The 16,328-nt window shown below is 45.1% G+C and overlaps 1 protein-coding gene across 1 annotated transcript in view; it reads left to right on the top strand.

Annotated features, from left to right (window-relative positions):
• The window catches only part of HSPD1 (heat shock protein family D (Hsp60) member 1), a 141,258-nt gene extending 125,313 nt beyond the window's left edge, over positions 1 to 15,945 (top strand). The window contains exons 11-12 of the mRNA XM_086955424.1: positions 15,074 to 15,252; positions 15,348 to 15,945. Coding sequence (XP_086811550.1) covers positions 15,074 to 15,252; positions 15,348 to 15,509 — 341 coding nt within the window. The 3' untranslated portion in view covers positions 15,510 to 15,945. The remainder of the gene's footprint in view (positions 1 to 15,073; positions 15,253 to 15,347) is intronic.
• Positions 15,946 to 16,328: the final 383 nt, after the last annotated feature.

Genomic DNA, 16,328 nt, shown 5'->3' with positions numbered 1-16,328 from the left:
CATTCACCGCGGGCAACTTCCTTTTTTTTTCCCCCTTCCTCTTCTCGACTGGGTTTTTTATTTATTTTATTTATAAAGTTTTATATAGCGCGAACAAGATCCCGAAGGATATCGGAGCGCTTTACAAAAGGATGGAAGGAATCAGTTACCCCCCAAACTTTGCCAAGGAGCAAATACTCCCCCAAATGGGCACGTACCCCGATGAGGAGAATGCTGAACTCAAATATCTGGCCTGCATTTAATCAGCAAATGCATTCTCTGTTTGTCTATCATCCATTTCATCAAATGCACTTTAGGTAATCAGTAGCCCACACAGTTTCCAATTAAGTTTTGTTAAACGTTTGGCACACCTATTGAAATAACCTTGCTTGTTTCTTTCCCTTCTTTCATTTCAGAATATTGCCTACCTTACTTGGTGCTCGGGAAGTCTGTAGGACCGACTCTTGACAGCCAAAAAGAATTCGAATCTTCCAAACCCTATGCACCAAACTGGTGCACCATGCACTGCATCTACACTGCTTATGTTGCAATTTAGGCCTACTTCACATGGCATGATATGTGCCTGTAGTAAATATGGACATTTTAGAAATATAAACCAAGCACTGCAAGACAGCTATTTTACATGCCCGCTTCTCTCCTGGTCCATATCCCATTTTCTCTTACACAGTGTAGCCATTCCTTAGATCAGTCAGTCAGCTGTAGCGCCTTGAGCAGGCTGGCTTGAGCTAACTATAGGTGGCAACAGCGCAGTTATGGTTGAGTCTGTTTCCATAAAAAATGAATTGTCTCTTTTCCTAATAACTCTGGTGCTCTTCGATAAGTCTGCCTGAATACCCCCATAACCCCTCATCCCCCCCCAAATACCCATTCATAAAAAAAATCATATACTTTGGTTCTTTTATACTAGTTTTGTGCAGCTCTGTCAAGTGCGGGCCAGGAAAAAGAGGGGGGTCCAAAAGTGTAATTTCTCATTTGGATTGGTGTCAGTACAACGCAGATTTTTACGTCGCATTCCGTTACAACAGAATTTTTACAACGCAGGATCCATTACAACGGATGCCATTACAACGCATGGCATTACATAGCAGATGGTATTACAACGCATGGCATTACATCGTAAGTATACCTTTTTTTTTAAATGTTATTAAGTTAATATAATTAATTTAATTAATTTAAATAAAATACATTTTAAAATAGCCATTAATTTAATTTAATAAAATAATATCTATTTAATAAATGTAATTTCAATAAAAAAAAATGGGAATAATTTAATTTAATTAAAATAATAAAATTAACTTAATGTACATATTTTTATAATTGATATTAAATTAATTGAAATAATTTATTTAATTAATTTAATTTAAAAATGTAATTAATGAAATAAAATGTATTTAATTTATTAAATATATTTTAATTAATTTAAAAATGATAAATATAATTTAATTAACCCAAAACACACACCCCTGTACCCCAAAACCCAAACCCTGCCCTAAAACCTAAAAACACCCCTGTACCCCAAAACCCAAACCTTGCCCTAAAACCTAAAAACACCCCTGTACCCCAAAACCCTGCCCTAAAACCTAAAAACACCCCTGTACCTCAAACCCTGCCCTAAAACCTAAAAACACCCATGTAACCCAAAACCCTGCCCTAAAACCTAAAAACACCCCTGTACCCCAAAACCCAAACCCAGCCCTAAAACCTAAAAACACCCCTGTACCCCAAAACCCAAACCCTGCCCTAAAACCTAAAAACACCCCTGTACCCCAAAACCCAAACCCTGCCCTAAAACCTAAAAACACCCCTGTACCCCAAAACCCTGCCCTAAAACCTAAAAACACCCCTGTACCCCAAAACCCTGCCCTAAAACCTAAAAACACCCGTGTACCCCAAAACGCAAACCCTGCCCTACAACCTAAAAATACCCAAACACCCCAAAACATATACCTCAGTACCCCAAAACATATACTCCTATACTCATACTTATTTAAAAAATGACTTACATTAATATATTTAATTTATAATATTTAAAAACATAAATATTTTTATTTATTTTTATTTATAATTAATAATAATTAAATCAATTAAATAATATTAAATAAAATTATATACTTAACAATACTTACGATGTAATGGTATGCGTTGTAATACCATCTGCTATGTAATGCCATGCGTTGTAATGGCATCCGATGTAATGGATCCTGCGTTGTAATAGCTGCGTTGTAACAGCATTACGACGTAAAAGTTGCGTTGTAAGTGATACACACCTCTCATTTTTATTTCCATTGCAAGTTTTGACACAGAAAAACGGTTACCTAGAATTACACTAAATTTGGGACAAGTTGAGAAGTTTACTGGACAATGTGACTGTTAAATTGTTTTCGAATAATGAGTATTTAAAGAGGGGCGCAGGTGGACATGTAGGGGTTACATTTTAGAAAAATAGAGCACACTTTGATAGCCAAAGATCCATGGATATACTTAAATCCAAATATTTAAATAATACTCCTGTTCTATTGCGAGAGGAAGATTTTGTCAAACTGCATTCCAGAGAGCAAAACTTATCAAAAAGTAAATTGGAAAAGGGTACATTCCTATAATACACTGCATTCCAAGACTCTTTAAAATCACAGACGGGCACAGAATACTTAAAACAAACTGTTTCCCAAACCTCTTAAATGGCACACATACATTCACATACTTACTTTCCTATAAGCCAGTGATGTTTAAAGGGCGGCCCCCCAGTTCCATTCAGTCTGTGGCTGGTGCGCGCTCTGTTGGCATTTCCTGTTATCACACAGATTGCCAAAGTGTTCATTAAACTGCGTCCAAGCCGTGCCTGCCAAATCACGGACGGCTAAGGGCTGCTGGTAGCAATTTCCCACAGTGTGCGCGCGGCGCCCCTGGCACCTCATTACGGCGCACCAGGGTGCTGCGGCGCACAGTTTAGGAACCACTGCCCTAGTAGGACTCTCCGTTCTAGTCTTTCTCGTGACCTGTCAGTTCCCTCCCGCAAACTAGCAACTTGGGGAGTCAGGAGCCTGATCTGCTATTCGGCCTTAAACTGGAATAGTTTACCCTTGATCTGAAAAGGGCTACTTCAATTCTCAGATTTAGGAAGGGTTTAAAGTCTTGGCTTTTTATCCTGGTTGTGACCAATTATCTTTTAAGTTTGGTAGCTTTGTCGTACTTTCCTGTCTAGGGTAGCGCCAAGATGCCTTGGGGCAATCGTTTGCACTTTAGAAATATTTTAATCCAGTCAGGATGGTGCATAAACACCCCAGAAGCCTGATGCATAAATATTTAACCAAGTTTACGTTCCAGGTAGGGCATTTAAGAGCTTCAGGAATACCCAAATGTCTTCTATAATGCAGTGGTTCTTAACATTTGACTTCTGTGGACTCCCACTTCATAATTACTGGAATCCAGGTGCCCCTGTTGAATCATTATTGGAATCTGGGCAGACCCACCGAGTCGTTATTAGAAGCGGGTTACCCGGCGTAAGCAATTTCGATTATTTGAACTGCAAAATCAGAAATAAATCTTCATACACAAATTATTAAATATTTTATTTAATTCATAAGCGTATCAATCAGAAATCTGCATATTAATTTCAGTGGGAAAGCTGGAGATTTTCAACATTCAATTTAGTCCGCCCATCGTCTGTACTATCTCCTGTTTGGTACACTTGCGCGGGTCCCACAAATCAATCTGAGGATACCATCTTAATTTTTAGCCTCCAATTTCGTTTACATTTATAGGGTGTTTTTAACTTTTTCAGTTGTACATTTTTTGCTTTTTTTTTATTTATATACTTTATTCATTTGTTAGTATTTGATTATCTAACCAGTCATAGATTCCTACGGGTCCCCAGACCATAGGTTAAAAACAGCTGATGTAACGTTTTATCTGGGTACCTTTTTATGTTTGAGGCAAATCCGGTTAGTGAAGGCTTAGTAATATTCTCCCAATCACAAAGAGAATGTATATCACAGCCTGGCATGTGTATTCTAAACATGTTTACATACATAATATTTTACCTGAAATCAGAGGACAAGATATTTACTTTTTTCTTTTTTGGAAAATATCACTAAAATGGGGTGGACAGGCCACTAGGGCATGGACTGGACAGTGTGTCTTAGAAACCGCATACCCTTATAGCAACAACCTGCAATTGAATATCCAAGTATTGGGCTTTGTTGAGAACCTTCATTCACTCTCCCTAGAAACTGTTCTGTTCACAGGCTTTTGGCAGTGGTTTGATTACAGCATTAAACTTGTGCGAAATGCATTAAACTTAGTATCCAACCAAGAGTGAGTAGGTAAATGTTGACTAGCAGGTAGCAATTACTATTGTAAATAAGTAGTCTGGTTCTAGAGTAACGTCTTGACTTCTTTCGATTTATTTCTTATATGGATTCTCCCTGTTGTCAAGTCAAGTCAGGGACATTTGTATAGCGCACATATCGCATCTTGAGTCTCATGGCGCTTGCAGACGGCACTGACCAGAGGGGCAGGACAGCTAGTTTGCAAAAAGCCAGCTTTTTAGCTTCTTACGGAGACAGCTGTGTTCTGGGATAATGCGGAGGTGAAGGGGCATTTTATTCCACGAAGCAGGAGCTAGAAAAGAAAACGCGCGGCCGCCGTTTGTGGACGTTTGTATTCTTAGAGGTGTCAGTAGGAATTCATTGCTGGATCAGAGTTTTCATTGAGGCTGATAGCATCTTAGTTTTTTTTACCAGTATCTAGGGCCTCTTTCATACATGTGTCTGAGCCAGGCATAGAGTTTTAAAAAAGATTTGCTTTTCCACCGGAAGCCAATGGAGGCTTCTCAGGCATGTGGCTGATTAAGTTCTTCGCGGGAGGTTAAGAACTAGCCGAGCTGCCGTGTTCTGAAGAACCTGGAGACTGCTCAGATGATGTTCATTTATGGAGGCTAAGAGCACGTTCCCGTAGTCCATTCTGTTTGATTAGACCCTGAACTAGGGGTTTCCGGGCCTGAACGGGAATCCACTTCCTCAGGCTACGTATTAGTCCAAAGCAGGTACCTATGATGTAGTTGATTTGGTTTTCCATAGACCGTTTATTGTCTATGTAGAAGCCCAAATTTTGAACTGATTCCTTAAGCACTGGACAGCTGCCTAAATTAGTTGGCCACCAGTCATGAGACCAATTTTTTGCTGCTTTGCTGAAAAGCATCATTTCTGATTTGCTGCCATTTAACTGGAGGTGATTGGTATTCATCCATTCCTCAACATGAGTCAGGCAGTTTTTGAAACGTTGTTTGGTTTCATTCAGATCAGGGACCAGTGACTAAGATCTGGGTATTGTCGGCATAGGACAGAACATCAACGCCATAGGTTCTAATCACTTTGGCCAGTGGTGTCATATAGGCATTAAAAAGCGTTGGGCTCAAGATCGAGCCTTGTGGAACTCACATCTTAACAGATCTTTTGCCTGCTCTGTTTTTGGCAATCTGGACCGCTGTTGTGTGATCAGATAGGTAGCTGGAAAACCATTTTAGGGCATTTCATCTGACGCCAATCTCCCACAGCTGTTGAATTAGGATGCGGTGTAAGATGGTGTCAAAGGCCGTGGATAGGTCTAGCAGGACGAGGATGGTGACTGGCTTTTATCCAATGCCAGTCTGATATTATCAGCAACCTCGTCCAGTGCGGTTTCCGTGCTGTGTAGTGCCCTAAAACCAGATTGTGAAGGGTCCAGGAGTCCATGATTTTTAGGTGGCTCACAAGCTGTTTGTTGACAAAGTATTCGAGCATTTTTCCAAAATATGGAAGTAATGAGATGGGCCGATAGTTTAGAAGAACGTTTGGGTCAGGCGTGGGCTTTTTGAAAATAGGTCTTATTTTTGCTGCTTTCCATATTGCTGGGAAGTCTGCCTCTGCGAATGATTTATGAAAAGATTGGTGAGATGTTTTGGGCAGAGACAAGGCACCAAACAGATCTCTAGTGCATTCATGCAACTCGAAACTCTGTGTGCAAGCAGTAGGGCATACTCTGCCTCCAAGGACTCTGCATGCACAAAAACATTTTTGAATGAGTTGCAAATGCTTTTATAGGAAGTTAACTTCTATGTTCGAGGCATGTGGGCTGCTGAATTCATATCTGTGCATAGATCGCCGCCTAGTGTTGGGTCCGGATGATTGCACATTGTTGTCCTGGAAGAGTCTTCGAAGTATCACGAGATAGGTGGCTCCTCCCCTGGACTACAGTGCGCATGGGCATCGCCTCCATCCCCAGATTGTTTTTTTCCGCCATTGGGTTCGGATGTGTTTCGGTTCCCTCTGTCTGAATGGATAGTTGTTTAACTTTCCTTACTTGAGACCAAAAGGTCTTTAGGATTAGCGTCGGTATTGTCCATCGTTCGGGTTGCTTTATTCCTCAGCTCCGAACGCTTGCTGCCCTTCCGCGTGCTGTCAGCGCGGACGGGCCTACACGACGCTCCAGACTACTTCACATGGAACGAACTCCATTTAAGAGGTGCCCGGTGTGCACCTCAAAGTATTCACACCTCGACGTGCACCCAGTGTGCAACAAGTGTTTGTCGCCGGACCACAATGAGGCCAGGTGTATGGCCTGCTCCAAGTTCCGGTGTAAGAAGACTCTCAAGCTTCGTCGGGCCGCTAGACTCCAGGCCCAGTTATCAGCGCCCCCGCCAGACAACATCTTCGAGGAAGACGTTGATGACGACACCGTCTTACAAGTTTCGGACTCGAGCCCGGCGTCAGGGGATGAAAACTACGACGCGGGGGACGAGGAGTTTGAAGAAGTCGTCGGAGAGGTAGGGGACGACGATGGGCCATTGCCACCGTGGAGGATAGCTCAGAGGAGGAGCATCCTCAGACTGACTCAGGGGTCAATCCCCATTATACGGCTCAGGTCGAGGGATTGCCTTCGGGCCTTACCCAAGACCTCAATACTAGTCCCACGGCCCCGCCTCCGGGCCCTGCCACGGACATTGGTGATGCGCCACTCCCGGTGAAGAAACCGAAAGTGAAGCCATCAGGGTCCGCACCAACGGTATCGAAACCGAAAGTGAAAGTCACACTGGTGGGACAGAAGGCTCCAGAGGCCTCGGCGCCTAAAAGGTCCAAAATGGCCGCCGACATCAAGGGCCACGCCAAGATGGCCGACCCGAAGACCCCGGTGTCGAAGGCGAAGATGGTCGAGGTCAATGACCCGAAAAAAGCCTCGAAGAAGCGTCAAGACGACTCCAAAGCTCTGGCTGCGCCGATTCCGGTCGTCAAGGCCAAGGGTGGTGATGTGTCGGCTCCGAAGACCGTGCCTTTGATCGCCGACCCTATTCCGGACTCGGGGGAATCGCTCGGGCCGGGCCAGCCCTCCCCGTCCTTAACCAAAAAGGTCATGGAATCCCTTCAACGTATTCGGAAGGACGCATTGGCTCCCGAACCGAAGGATGTGGTGCCGAAGCCTCCACAGAAACCGGCAAAGGCGCAGACGCCGATCCACTTCACGCTGCCGCCGGGGTGCCCTTGAAGCTGGTGTCGACGCCTAAAGCGTCATTGGTGGTGCCGAAGCCTCTGCTCCAGCCACTCGCGGACGAGGAGCGTCGAGAGGTTGTCATCGACGCCAACACAGGCAAACTCTCTCTCCTTAAAAGGAAGATCACCCCGGAGCCAGTGTTAGAACATTTTCGTATTCCACTCAAAAAGAAGTTGGACTCTGCGGGTACTTCTGCCCCTATGGAGCCTGCATCTCCACAAAATCTAGAACTCTCACCAACTCATTCTAACGCTGGGGAAGGTGACGGAGATGAGGAGGACGAGTACAATTATCCAGCGTACTCGGATCCAGAGGAGGTCAATGAGCCTTGGTCTGCTGGAGGCGACCCTGAGGACCCTCAGTCAGGTCACGAACCGCAGCTTTTTGCAGCGAAAACCTCTCCAACAGAGGACTCTGCAGCCTTCAACGCTCTAATTGAGAGAGCTGCGGCTAATCATGATGTCGACCTCCATGCGGACCCAGTGGATGTCGATTTTCTGTTTGACACTTTCTCAGTGGCTGAAAAGTCGGTCAAGACATTGCCTATGCTCAAGGGAGTGCTGAAGTACGCGCCAGAGGTTTTCAGGGAGCCCACTCGGGCGCGAGTCATCAATCCTCGTATTGACAAAAAATACAAGGCAGCGCCCACTGATCCAACGTACATCAAGGGACACTTGCCACTGGATTCTTTGGTTGTATCCAACGCACGCAAGCGGGCAAACTCGCAGACCACGGGTGATGCTCCTCCCCCAGACAAAGAATCGAAAATCTTTGAAGCCTCAGGAAAACGTATTGCTGCGCAGGCAGCTAATATTTGGCGCATTTCAAACACGCAGGCCTTACTTGCACGCTACGATAGGGCGCACTACGACACCCTAGAAACACTTCTGCAGCACTTACCTGATCAGTACAAAGAGGGAGCTGAAATGTTAATTCAGGAGGGGAAGCTCATCACCTATGCTTCCATTAAGTGTGCACTGGACGTGGCTGATACCGCCTCCAGGGCTATAAACACTAGCGTGTTACTGCGTAGGCATGCATGGCTGAGAATATCAGGCTTCAAACCAGACATACAGACAACCATCTTAAATCAAACAGTTAATCCAGACCACCTGTTCGGCCCTGAAGTGGATGCAACCCTTGAAAAAATGAAAAAAGACACGGACACTGCTAAGTCTATGGAGGCCCTCCAGTCCCAGCAGTTTCGGGGTGGTTCCTTTCGCCGCTCCAATAACAGAGGCACCTCAAGGGGTCAGGCATCGCAATCCACGCAGTACTATAAAAGCAACACCCAGACCTCGTACACCAACAAGGGTAGAGGTGGTTACAGGGGCAACAACGTCAAAGGCAGGGGACGTGGAAACAACAGCTCCAGGTCCTCCACCACCAACAAACAGTGACGCCTTGTCACTGCCCCCCGACCACACAACACCGGTCGGGGGGAGACTCCAGCAGTTCCTGCCCGCGTGGAAATCCATCACCACGGACAGGTGGGTCAAATCTCTTATCCAGTACGGTTACTGTCTGGAACTTACTTCCACTCCACCAAACATACCTCCAAAAAACCGTCCTATGTCCGGCGAGCACTTGCACTTGTTGCAGCAGGAGGTCATAGTCATGCTGCAAAAAAGGGCAATAGAGCTCGTGCCACTGCAAGAAAGGGGAACAGGAGTTTACTCTCTGTACTTTCTAATCCCCAAAAAGGACGGATCCCTCAGGCCCATCCTGGACCTCAGGCCCCTCAACTGGTACATTCTGTCAGAACACTTCCAAATGCTCACGTTGCAGCAGGTTCTCCCTCTGCTTCAGCAAGGGGACTTCCTGGCTATGCTGGATCTCAAGGATGCATACTTTCACATTCCCCTGCATCCTTCAAACAGGAAGTACCTCAGGTTCACAATTCAAGACCAGCACTACAAGTTCAGGGTTCTGCCTTTCGGGGTCACCACAGCGCCAAGAGTTTTTACAAAGTGCCTGGCGACTGTGGCGGCGCATCTAAGACGCCAGAACATCCACGTTTATCCCTATCTGGACGACTGGCTCATTCAGGCAAAGTCAGAACAGCAGTGCGCCGACCACGTGTCTCGCACCATTCATCTCCTGCACGATCTGGGATTCTCGCTAAATTACCCAAAATCCCATCTCCAACCCCCCCATATACGGCAGTATCTGGGCGCGACAATAGACACTCTGGCAGCCACTGCGCATCCAAATTCAGTGAGAATCGCCAGTATCCAGACGCTGATCCAACGATTCAGACCTCAGCACTCTCTTCCAGCGAAGGTGTTCATGCAGTTGATAGGCATGATGGCCTCCTGCATCTCAATCGTCCCGCACGCGAGGTTACATATGCGTCCACTCCAGGAGTGCCTAGCATGTCAGTGGACTCAGGCTCACGGGCAACTAACAGACCTAGTGTTGGTGAGCGGTCGGGCGTACAACTCTCGGCATTGGTGGAATCCACAAAACCTTTGCAAGGGCCGACCGTTCCAGGAGCCTGTGCCACAGATTATCCTGACGACGGACGCTTCTCTCCAGGGATGGGGAGCGCATGTACTCCATTACACAGTGCAGGGACTATGGACACTACAGCAAAGGAGGATGCACATCAATGTATTGGAACTGATGGCGATCTTCATGGCCTTGAAGGCATTCAAAGTACATCTGTGCAACAAGGTCGTGTTGATCCGGACGGACAGCATGACGGCCATGTACTACATTCAGAAGCAGGGAGGCACACACACTCTCTGCAGCTGTCTCATCTGGCTCAGAGCATGTGGAAGTGGGCCATTCAAAGGAACATCTTCCTCATGGCGGAGCATCTCCCAGGCAAGGAAAATCAGATGGCGGACCTGCTCAGCAGGCACAGCCACCAAATGCACGAGTGGGAGATACATCCATCAGTACTCCAACCGTACTTCCAAAGGTGGGGTCATCCAGAGATAGACCTGTTCGCCACAAGGGAGAACGCAAAATGCCAAAGCTTCGCCGCCAGGTTCCCACACCCGCAATCACAGGGCAATGCGATGTGGATGAACTGGTCAGGCAGATTTGCGTACGCTTTTCCCCCAGCACCTCTGATACCGCTGGTGGCACGCAAGCTCAGGCAGCACTCGATGACTCTCATCCTGGTTGCTCCAACGTGGGCTCGCCAGCCATGGTACACCACGTTTCTGGAACTTTCCGTGGTACCGCATCAAAGGCTTCATCTCACACCCAGCCTTCTGACGCAGAGCCATGGCGACATTCAGCACCCAGATCCGCAACAGCTCAACCTGGCGATCTGGCTCCTGAAGTCCTAGAGTTTGGCTACCTCAATCTTCCCCCCCCCCGATTGCATGGACATCATTCGGGAGGCAAGGAAGCCCACTACTAGAGCATGTTATGCGGCAAAATGGAAGCGGTTTACCACGACATTGACCCGCTGGATGCTTCCATTCAAAACATCATTTGTTACCTGTCCCATCTGTACCAATGCAATTTGGCGTATTCTTCCATCCGCATTCACCTGTCTGCAATGGCCGCATACCTCCAGAATAGGCAACACCTATCACTTTTCAAGGTTCCTGCTATCAAGGCTTTTCTGGAAGGACTCAAAAGGGTCATTCCACCACGGACACCACCAGCTCCGGAATGGAACCTCATTGTGGTTCTTACAAGGCTGATGGGTCCTCCCTTTGAGCCACTGCACTCTTGTGAGCTTCAGTTTCTGACTTGGAAGGTGGCTTTCTTAGTAGCAATTACATCGCTACGGAGGGTTAGTGAATTACAGGCACTCACCATCCAAGAACCTTTTTTCCAAGTACATGCTAACAGGGTGGTGCTCCGCACTAACCCTAAATTTCTACCCAAGGTTGTATCTCAATTCCACATAAACCAGACAATTGAGTTGCCAGTGTTTTTCCAAAACCCTGAATCGCTGGCGGAGCGGATGCTCCCCACCCTTGACGTTAAAAGAGCGTTAATGTACTACATTGACAGGACAAAGGATTTTCGAAAGACCAAGCAACTTTTCGTTGCATTTGCCTCACACCACAAGGGTAACGCTATTTCCAAAGCTGGTATCGCTAGGTGGATCGTGAAATGCATTCAGATCTGTTACGCTAAGGCTAAACGCACTCTCACAATTCCACCAAGAGCCCACTCCACCAGAAAGTTGGGGGCCTCTATGGCTTTCCTTGGGAACATTCCCTTAGAGGATATTTGTAGAGCAGCCACATGGTCTACCACACATACTTTTACTAAACATTACTGTGTAGACGTGCACTCCAAACAGCAGGCAGCTGTTGGTCAGGCTGTTCTCAAGACACTTTTTCAGACTGCTGCAGCTGGCACGGGCGACCGCCGCTAATGGACTGCTATGTATTCTATGCACAGATATGAATTCAGCAGCCCACATGCCTCGAACTGCAAATGCTACTTACCAGTATGCATCTGTTCTTGGCATGTAGGGCTGCTGACATTCATATCGCCCACCCTCCTCCCCGGCGCCCGTAGCAGCTGCAGTGTTCATTCATATGTACATATATGCTCATAGCATGGTCATCACTCACATACTTTACTCCATCTCTGCCAATGGCTAAAAACAATCTGGGGATGGAGGCGATGCCCATGCGCACTGTAGTCCAGGGGAGGAGCCACCTATCTCGTGATACTTCGAAGACTCTTCCAGGACAACAATGTGCAATCATCCGGACCCAACACTAGGCGGCGATCTATGCACAGATATGAATGTCAGCAGCCCTACATGCCAAGAACAGATGCATACTGGTAAGTAGCATTTGCAGTTCTTGGCATGTAGGGCTGCTGACATTCATATCGCCCGCCCTCCTCCCCGGCGCCTGTAGCAGCTGCAGTATTCATATTTATATATGCTCATAGCATGGGCATCACTCACATAGTTCACTCCATCTCGGCCAATGGCTAAAAACAATCTGGGGATGGAGGCGATGCCCATGCGCACTGTAGTCCAGGGGAGGAGCCACCTATCTCGTGATACTTCGAAGACTCTTCCAGGACAACAATGTGCAATCATCCGGACCCAACACTAGGCGGCGATCTATGCACAGATATGAATGTCAGCAGCCCTACATGCCAAGAACAGATGCATACTGGTAAGTAGCATTTGCATTCTAGTTCAAGTTCGGGCATTTATAAAGCGCACTACTCACCCAGAGGGTCTCAAGGCGCTTGGGAAGGGGTTCAATATTTGTCGAATAGCCAGGTTTTAAGATCTTTTCTGAAGGAGATGTGGTTTTGAGTAAGGCTGAGGCGAGTGGGGAGTGAGTTCCAGGTCTTGGCCGCCAGGAAGGAGAAGGATCTGTTAAGAGATTCAGGGAACTGTTAAGGAACAGACCTCGAGCATATTTATTTACTGAGCAGAAAGTTGAAACCCCGTAAGGATCGATCATAAGAAGATGCTGCCCATAACCTGCACATGGTATAGAACTTGACAACTGCCAGGGCAAATTTAAAGAAAATATTACCTCACAAAATGTCAATACAAGATTATTTTTAATGTTTAGATATGCAAAATTCATTAGCTGCCATTCACAGATTCTCCTATTCCTCTGACTCCACATACAAAAAAGGTGTAACTTCTGAGAATTTTTCGGCTCGGGAGCTGAAGTTTATTCAATAAATGCAGTGGTAAAATCATTTTTTGTCACTTGCAGCATTGAGGACATGAAGTGGATTTGGCGGGATAGGCTGCATGGTTCCTTAACACTTACACCCCAGCCAAATCCTCCTTATACACACACACACTCACAATCTCTTGGTGTTTGAGGTCACAATTTAAAGCCTTGACAACTACTACACCACCATCTATATTGGACTCCCTCTAAGGTCCTCTGTGAATCTGAATGGCCCAATTTCTGCCTACACACCAGTTTGACTCGGACAGCAGATCACTGGCAAAAACTATTCCTGTAGAAGGCTTTAGTATTGTGGACCATTTCTGCTTTCCCATGATGTGTATCGTTGTGCTACTATCAAGTGATTGGGACTGGGTTGTCTTTGTTTTTGTTTTGTTTTTTAATATGGGTGTCTTTAACCATATGGTTTCCTGTCCATGCCCTTGTGGTGATATAGGAAGAGCTTTCACCACCTTCCTACTCCACCACCACTGCTTTCTAAAGCCGATGTATTGGTCCTCTTTAACCTACACAAAGCAAAACTTCATGAAAGAAGTGCTAGGAGGTATAAGATTGGAGTGCTATACAAATACTCAAAACACACTGTTAGACCGATGGTTTCTTATGATGTGGTGGAAGGGAAGGGACTCCTTGGGTCCCAGAAGAGAAAAAGGTGCTAGAGCTTGAGGAGAAACCTGGACAGGTGTATTGAAGTTAAGTGCATTGGTATCCCACAATATAAACTAAATGTGCACCAGTATGTACGATGGGGTATGAAGTGCCAAATTTGTGAGCTGAAGAGGGATCCTTTACTACCCTACCAAGCCAGTTACCAATAAGGCAGAGCTCAAACAGAAAATCTGACTGTATTCTCTGATATCAGAAATTCGGCCTGAAGTATGTGGGGAGTCGACAGACTTCATGTCACTTGTCTTGTATAAAAAATACAGAACCAGATCCAGCGACCTAAGCAGTGGTAACTTTGAGATTTCTTTCTTTTGATAACTGCTAGACAGCTGCTGAGTATTGTACTTCATGTCCAGAAGAGAACTAGACTCTTAAAAGGTATTTTATTTTTGTCAATGGTTGGAGTCTCTGGGTTTAGATTTGCAGATCTTACTGGACATTCATACTTCATGCTGCCCCAAGGGCTCATGTTGCTCAGAAAGGTAACATGGTTGTCTCATAACTATGCTGCGTATTAAACTGAAGCCATCTACAGGTATACCTGAGGTCCATCTGGCAAACTGGCTAGTCTGCAAATGCAGATCATTAGCAATGAGGGCATGTGCTGAAAGTATCTCCTCTCCCTTTCTTGCAATCAACAAATTGCTAATAATTCCATAATGTAAATCGAAGGAATTGAAATTGATTTATCTGATTTGCAGGGTGTTACCTGAAAACACATCATACATGAACACAGAAGGGCATGGGGCACCCTCGTCACTAATTACCTCTGCCCTAATTATTTTGTACCACAAAATTCACAAGTTGAGGTTTAAAGGGTTTCTGGCTCAATTTTCCACAATCTCCTAGGGATAATATTTAAGTGCGATCTGACAGAAGCATGGGGGGGTACTGGGGTTGGGTGGTCGGAGGTAAGTGTATTTGCTAACTTTTTTTTTTTAAGTTGTACTAAAGCAGTAACTCTTCTGTAGACATAAGTGAGGTTCATCAAACATGCTGTAGCTTTTAGGATACGATATTATAAATGTGATTGCTTTGCCGTTTTTATGCATGCAGGCCTCCATACGACATAGTAGGCCAGTACAGCAATCTTATGCTGCATGACTTGCTTATCTTTAGTTTAGGTTGATTATCCCAAACCAGGATTTACATATTGCCAAATTTAAAGTACATGCAGTGATTCACTAATCTTGACTGATACCCAAAACGGTTTGTTCTTTCTACAGGAATTGAGATAATAAAGAAGTCCCTTAAAATCCCAGCGATGACCATTGCAGTAAATGCAGGTGTTGAAGGATCATTGATTGTAGAAAAGATCATGCAGAGTCCTCTGGATATTGGTTATGATGCCATGCTTGGAGAGTTTGTAAATATGGTAGAGAAAGGAATCATTGACCCCACAAAGGTAATTATTTTGCATCTTCCATAGTCCATACATGAATCCTTTATAGTGGTATGTGCATCACACAGTTAAAGTAACTACCATCTTGCTTTTTGCAGGTTGTAAGAACTGCCCTGGTAGATGCAGCAGGAGTTGCTTCCCTTTTAACAACTGCAGAAGCTGTTGTGACGGAACTTCCGAAAGACGAAAAAGATCCTGGCATGGGTGCAATGGGTGGAATGGGCGGAATGGGCGGAGGAATGGGAGGCGGCATGTTCTAATTTCAGCATGCTCTGTGCGTAGTTTAAAACTGTGACAGTTGACACACACCTGTGTTGCAACAGAGAAATAATTCTTCAGAGAAGACAGTTGGTGGGGAGAATGGCCACAATGTGAGACTGTAACAAATAGTTGCCAGAAGCCAACTGATATTATGGAACTGTTTACTGCTGCCTTGTCCGTACCTGCAGGTAATGTATTTTTTATTTTTAAATCCTCTGTACATTCCCGAGATCCGGCTGTGAGACATTGAAATATTAATGTATTCATTGTAACTAACAGTTTACCATATTGAAGTACCCTTTTAGGGTTCCTGTCTTTGCAGAAGAGTAGGTAACTGCAGGAGTTGTCTTTTTGGAAAACGATGAGTGTATGAAGTATGCCCTAATCTGTTCTAATACAATTATGTAAAAACTTGTGTAATAAAACGGATTGTTCAAGTTGTGAAATTATTTCCGGATGTAGAACCTATACTTGCAATAATATTAATGAACATACTTTTAATGCAATGTTATGTCAGTTGTGTCTTGACTTACAAACTTGGTAAACCAGTTTCTGGTGCTACTTATCATCCAGTATTTGTATAGTTCTAAAACCCACAAAAGATGACCACGCGTGAATGCACAAATGGAATGAACCAATTAAAACTCTACGTGTCCTGCAATGCAATAAATTATTTCTACCCTGTGAACGGCTGTGCAAATTCCAATGTTGTCAAGCTTGAGCAGAAGTCTTTCACTTGATTTTTATTTATCCTGATGCCTGTACCAGCAGCTTACTTCAAACAAATAATGAATAATGTAATGTAAACCAAAGCTTCA

The sequence above is a fragment of the Lissotriton vulgaris genome, chromosome 2_1 (assembly GCF_964263255.1).
Source record: "Lissotriton vulgaris chromosome 2_1, aLisVul1.2, whole genome shotgun sequence".
In the NCBI taxonomy this organism is placed as follows: Eukaryota; Metazoa; Chordata; class Amphibia; order Caudata; family Salamandridae; genus Lissotriton; species Lissotriton vulgaris.
The sequence above is the reverse complement of the archived record's forward strand: the minus strand, read 5'-3'. Positions and strand labels throughout refer to the sequence as shown.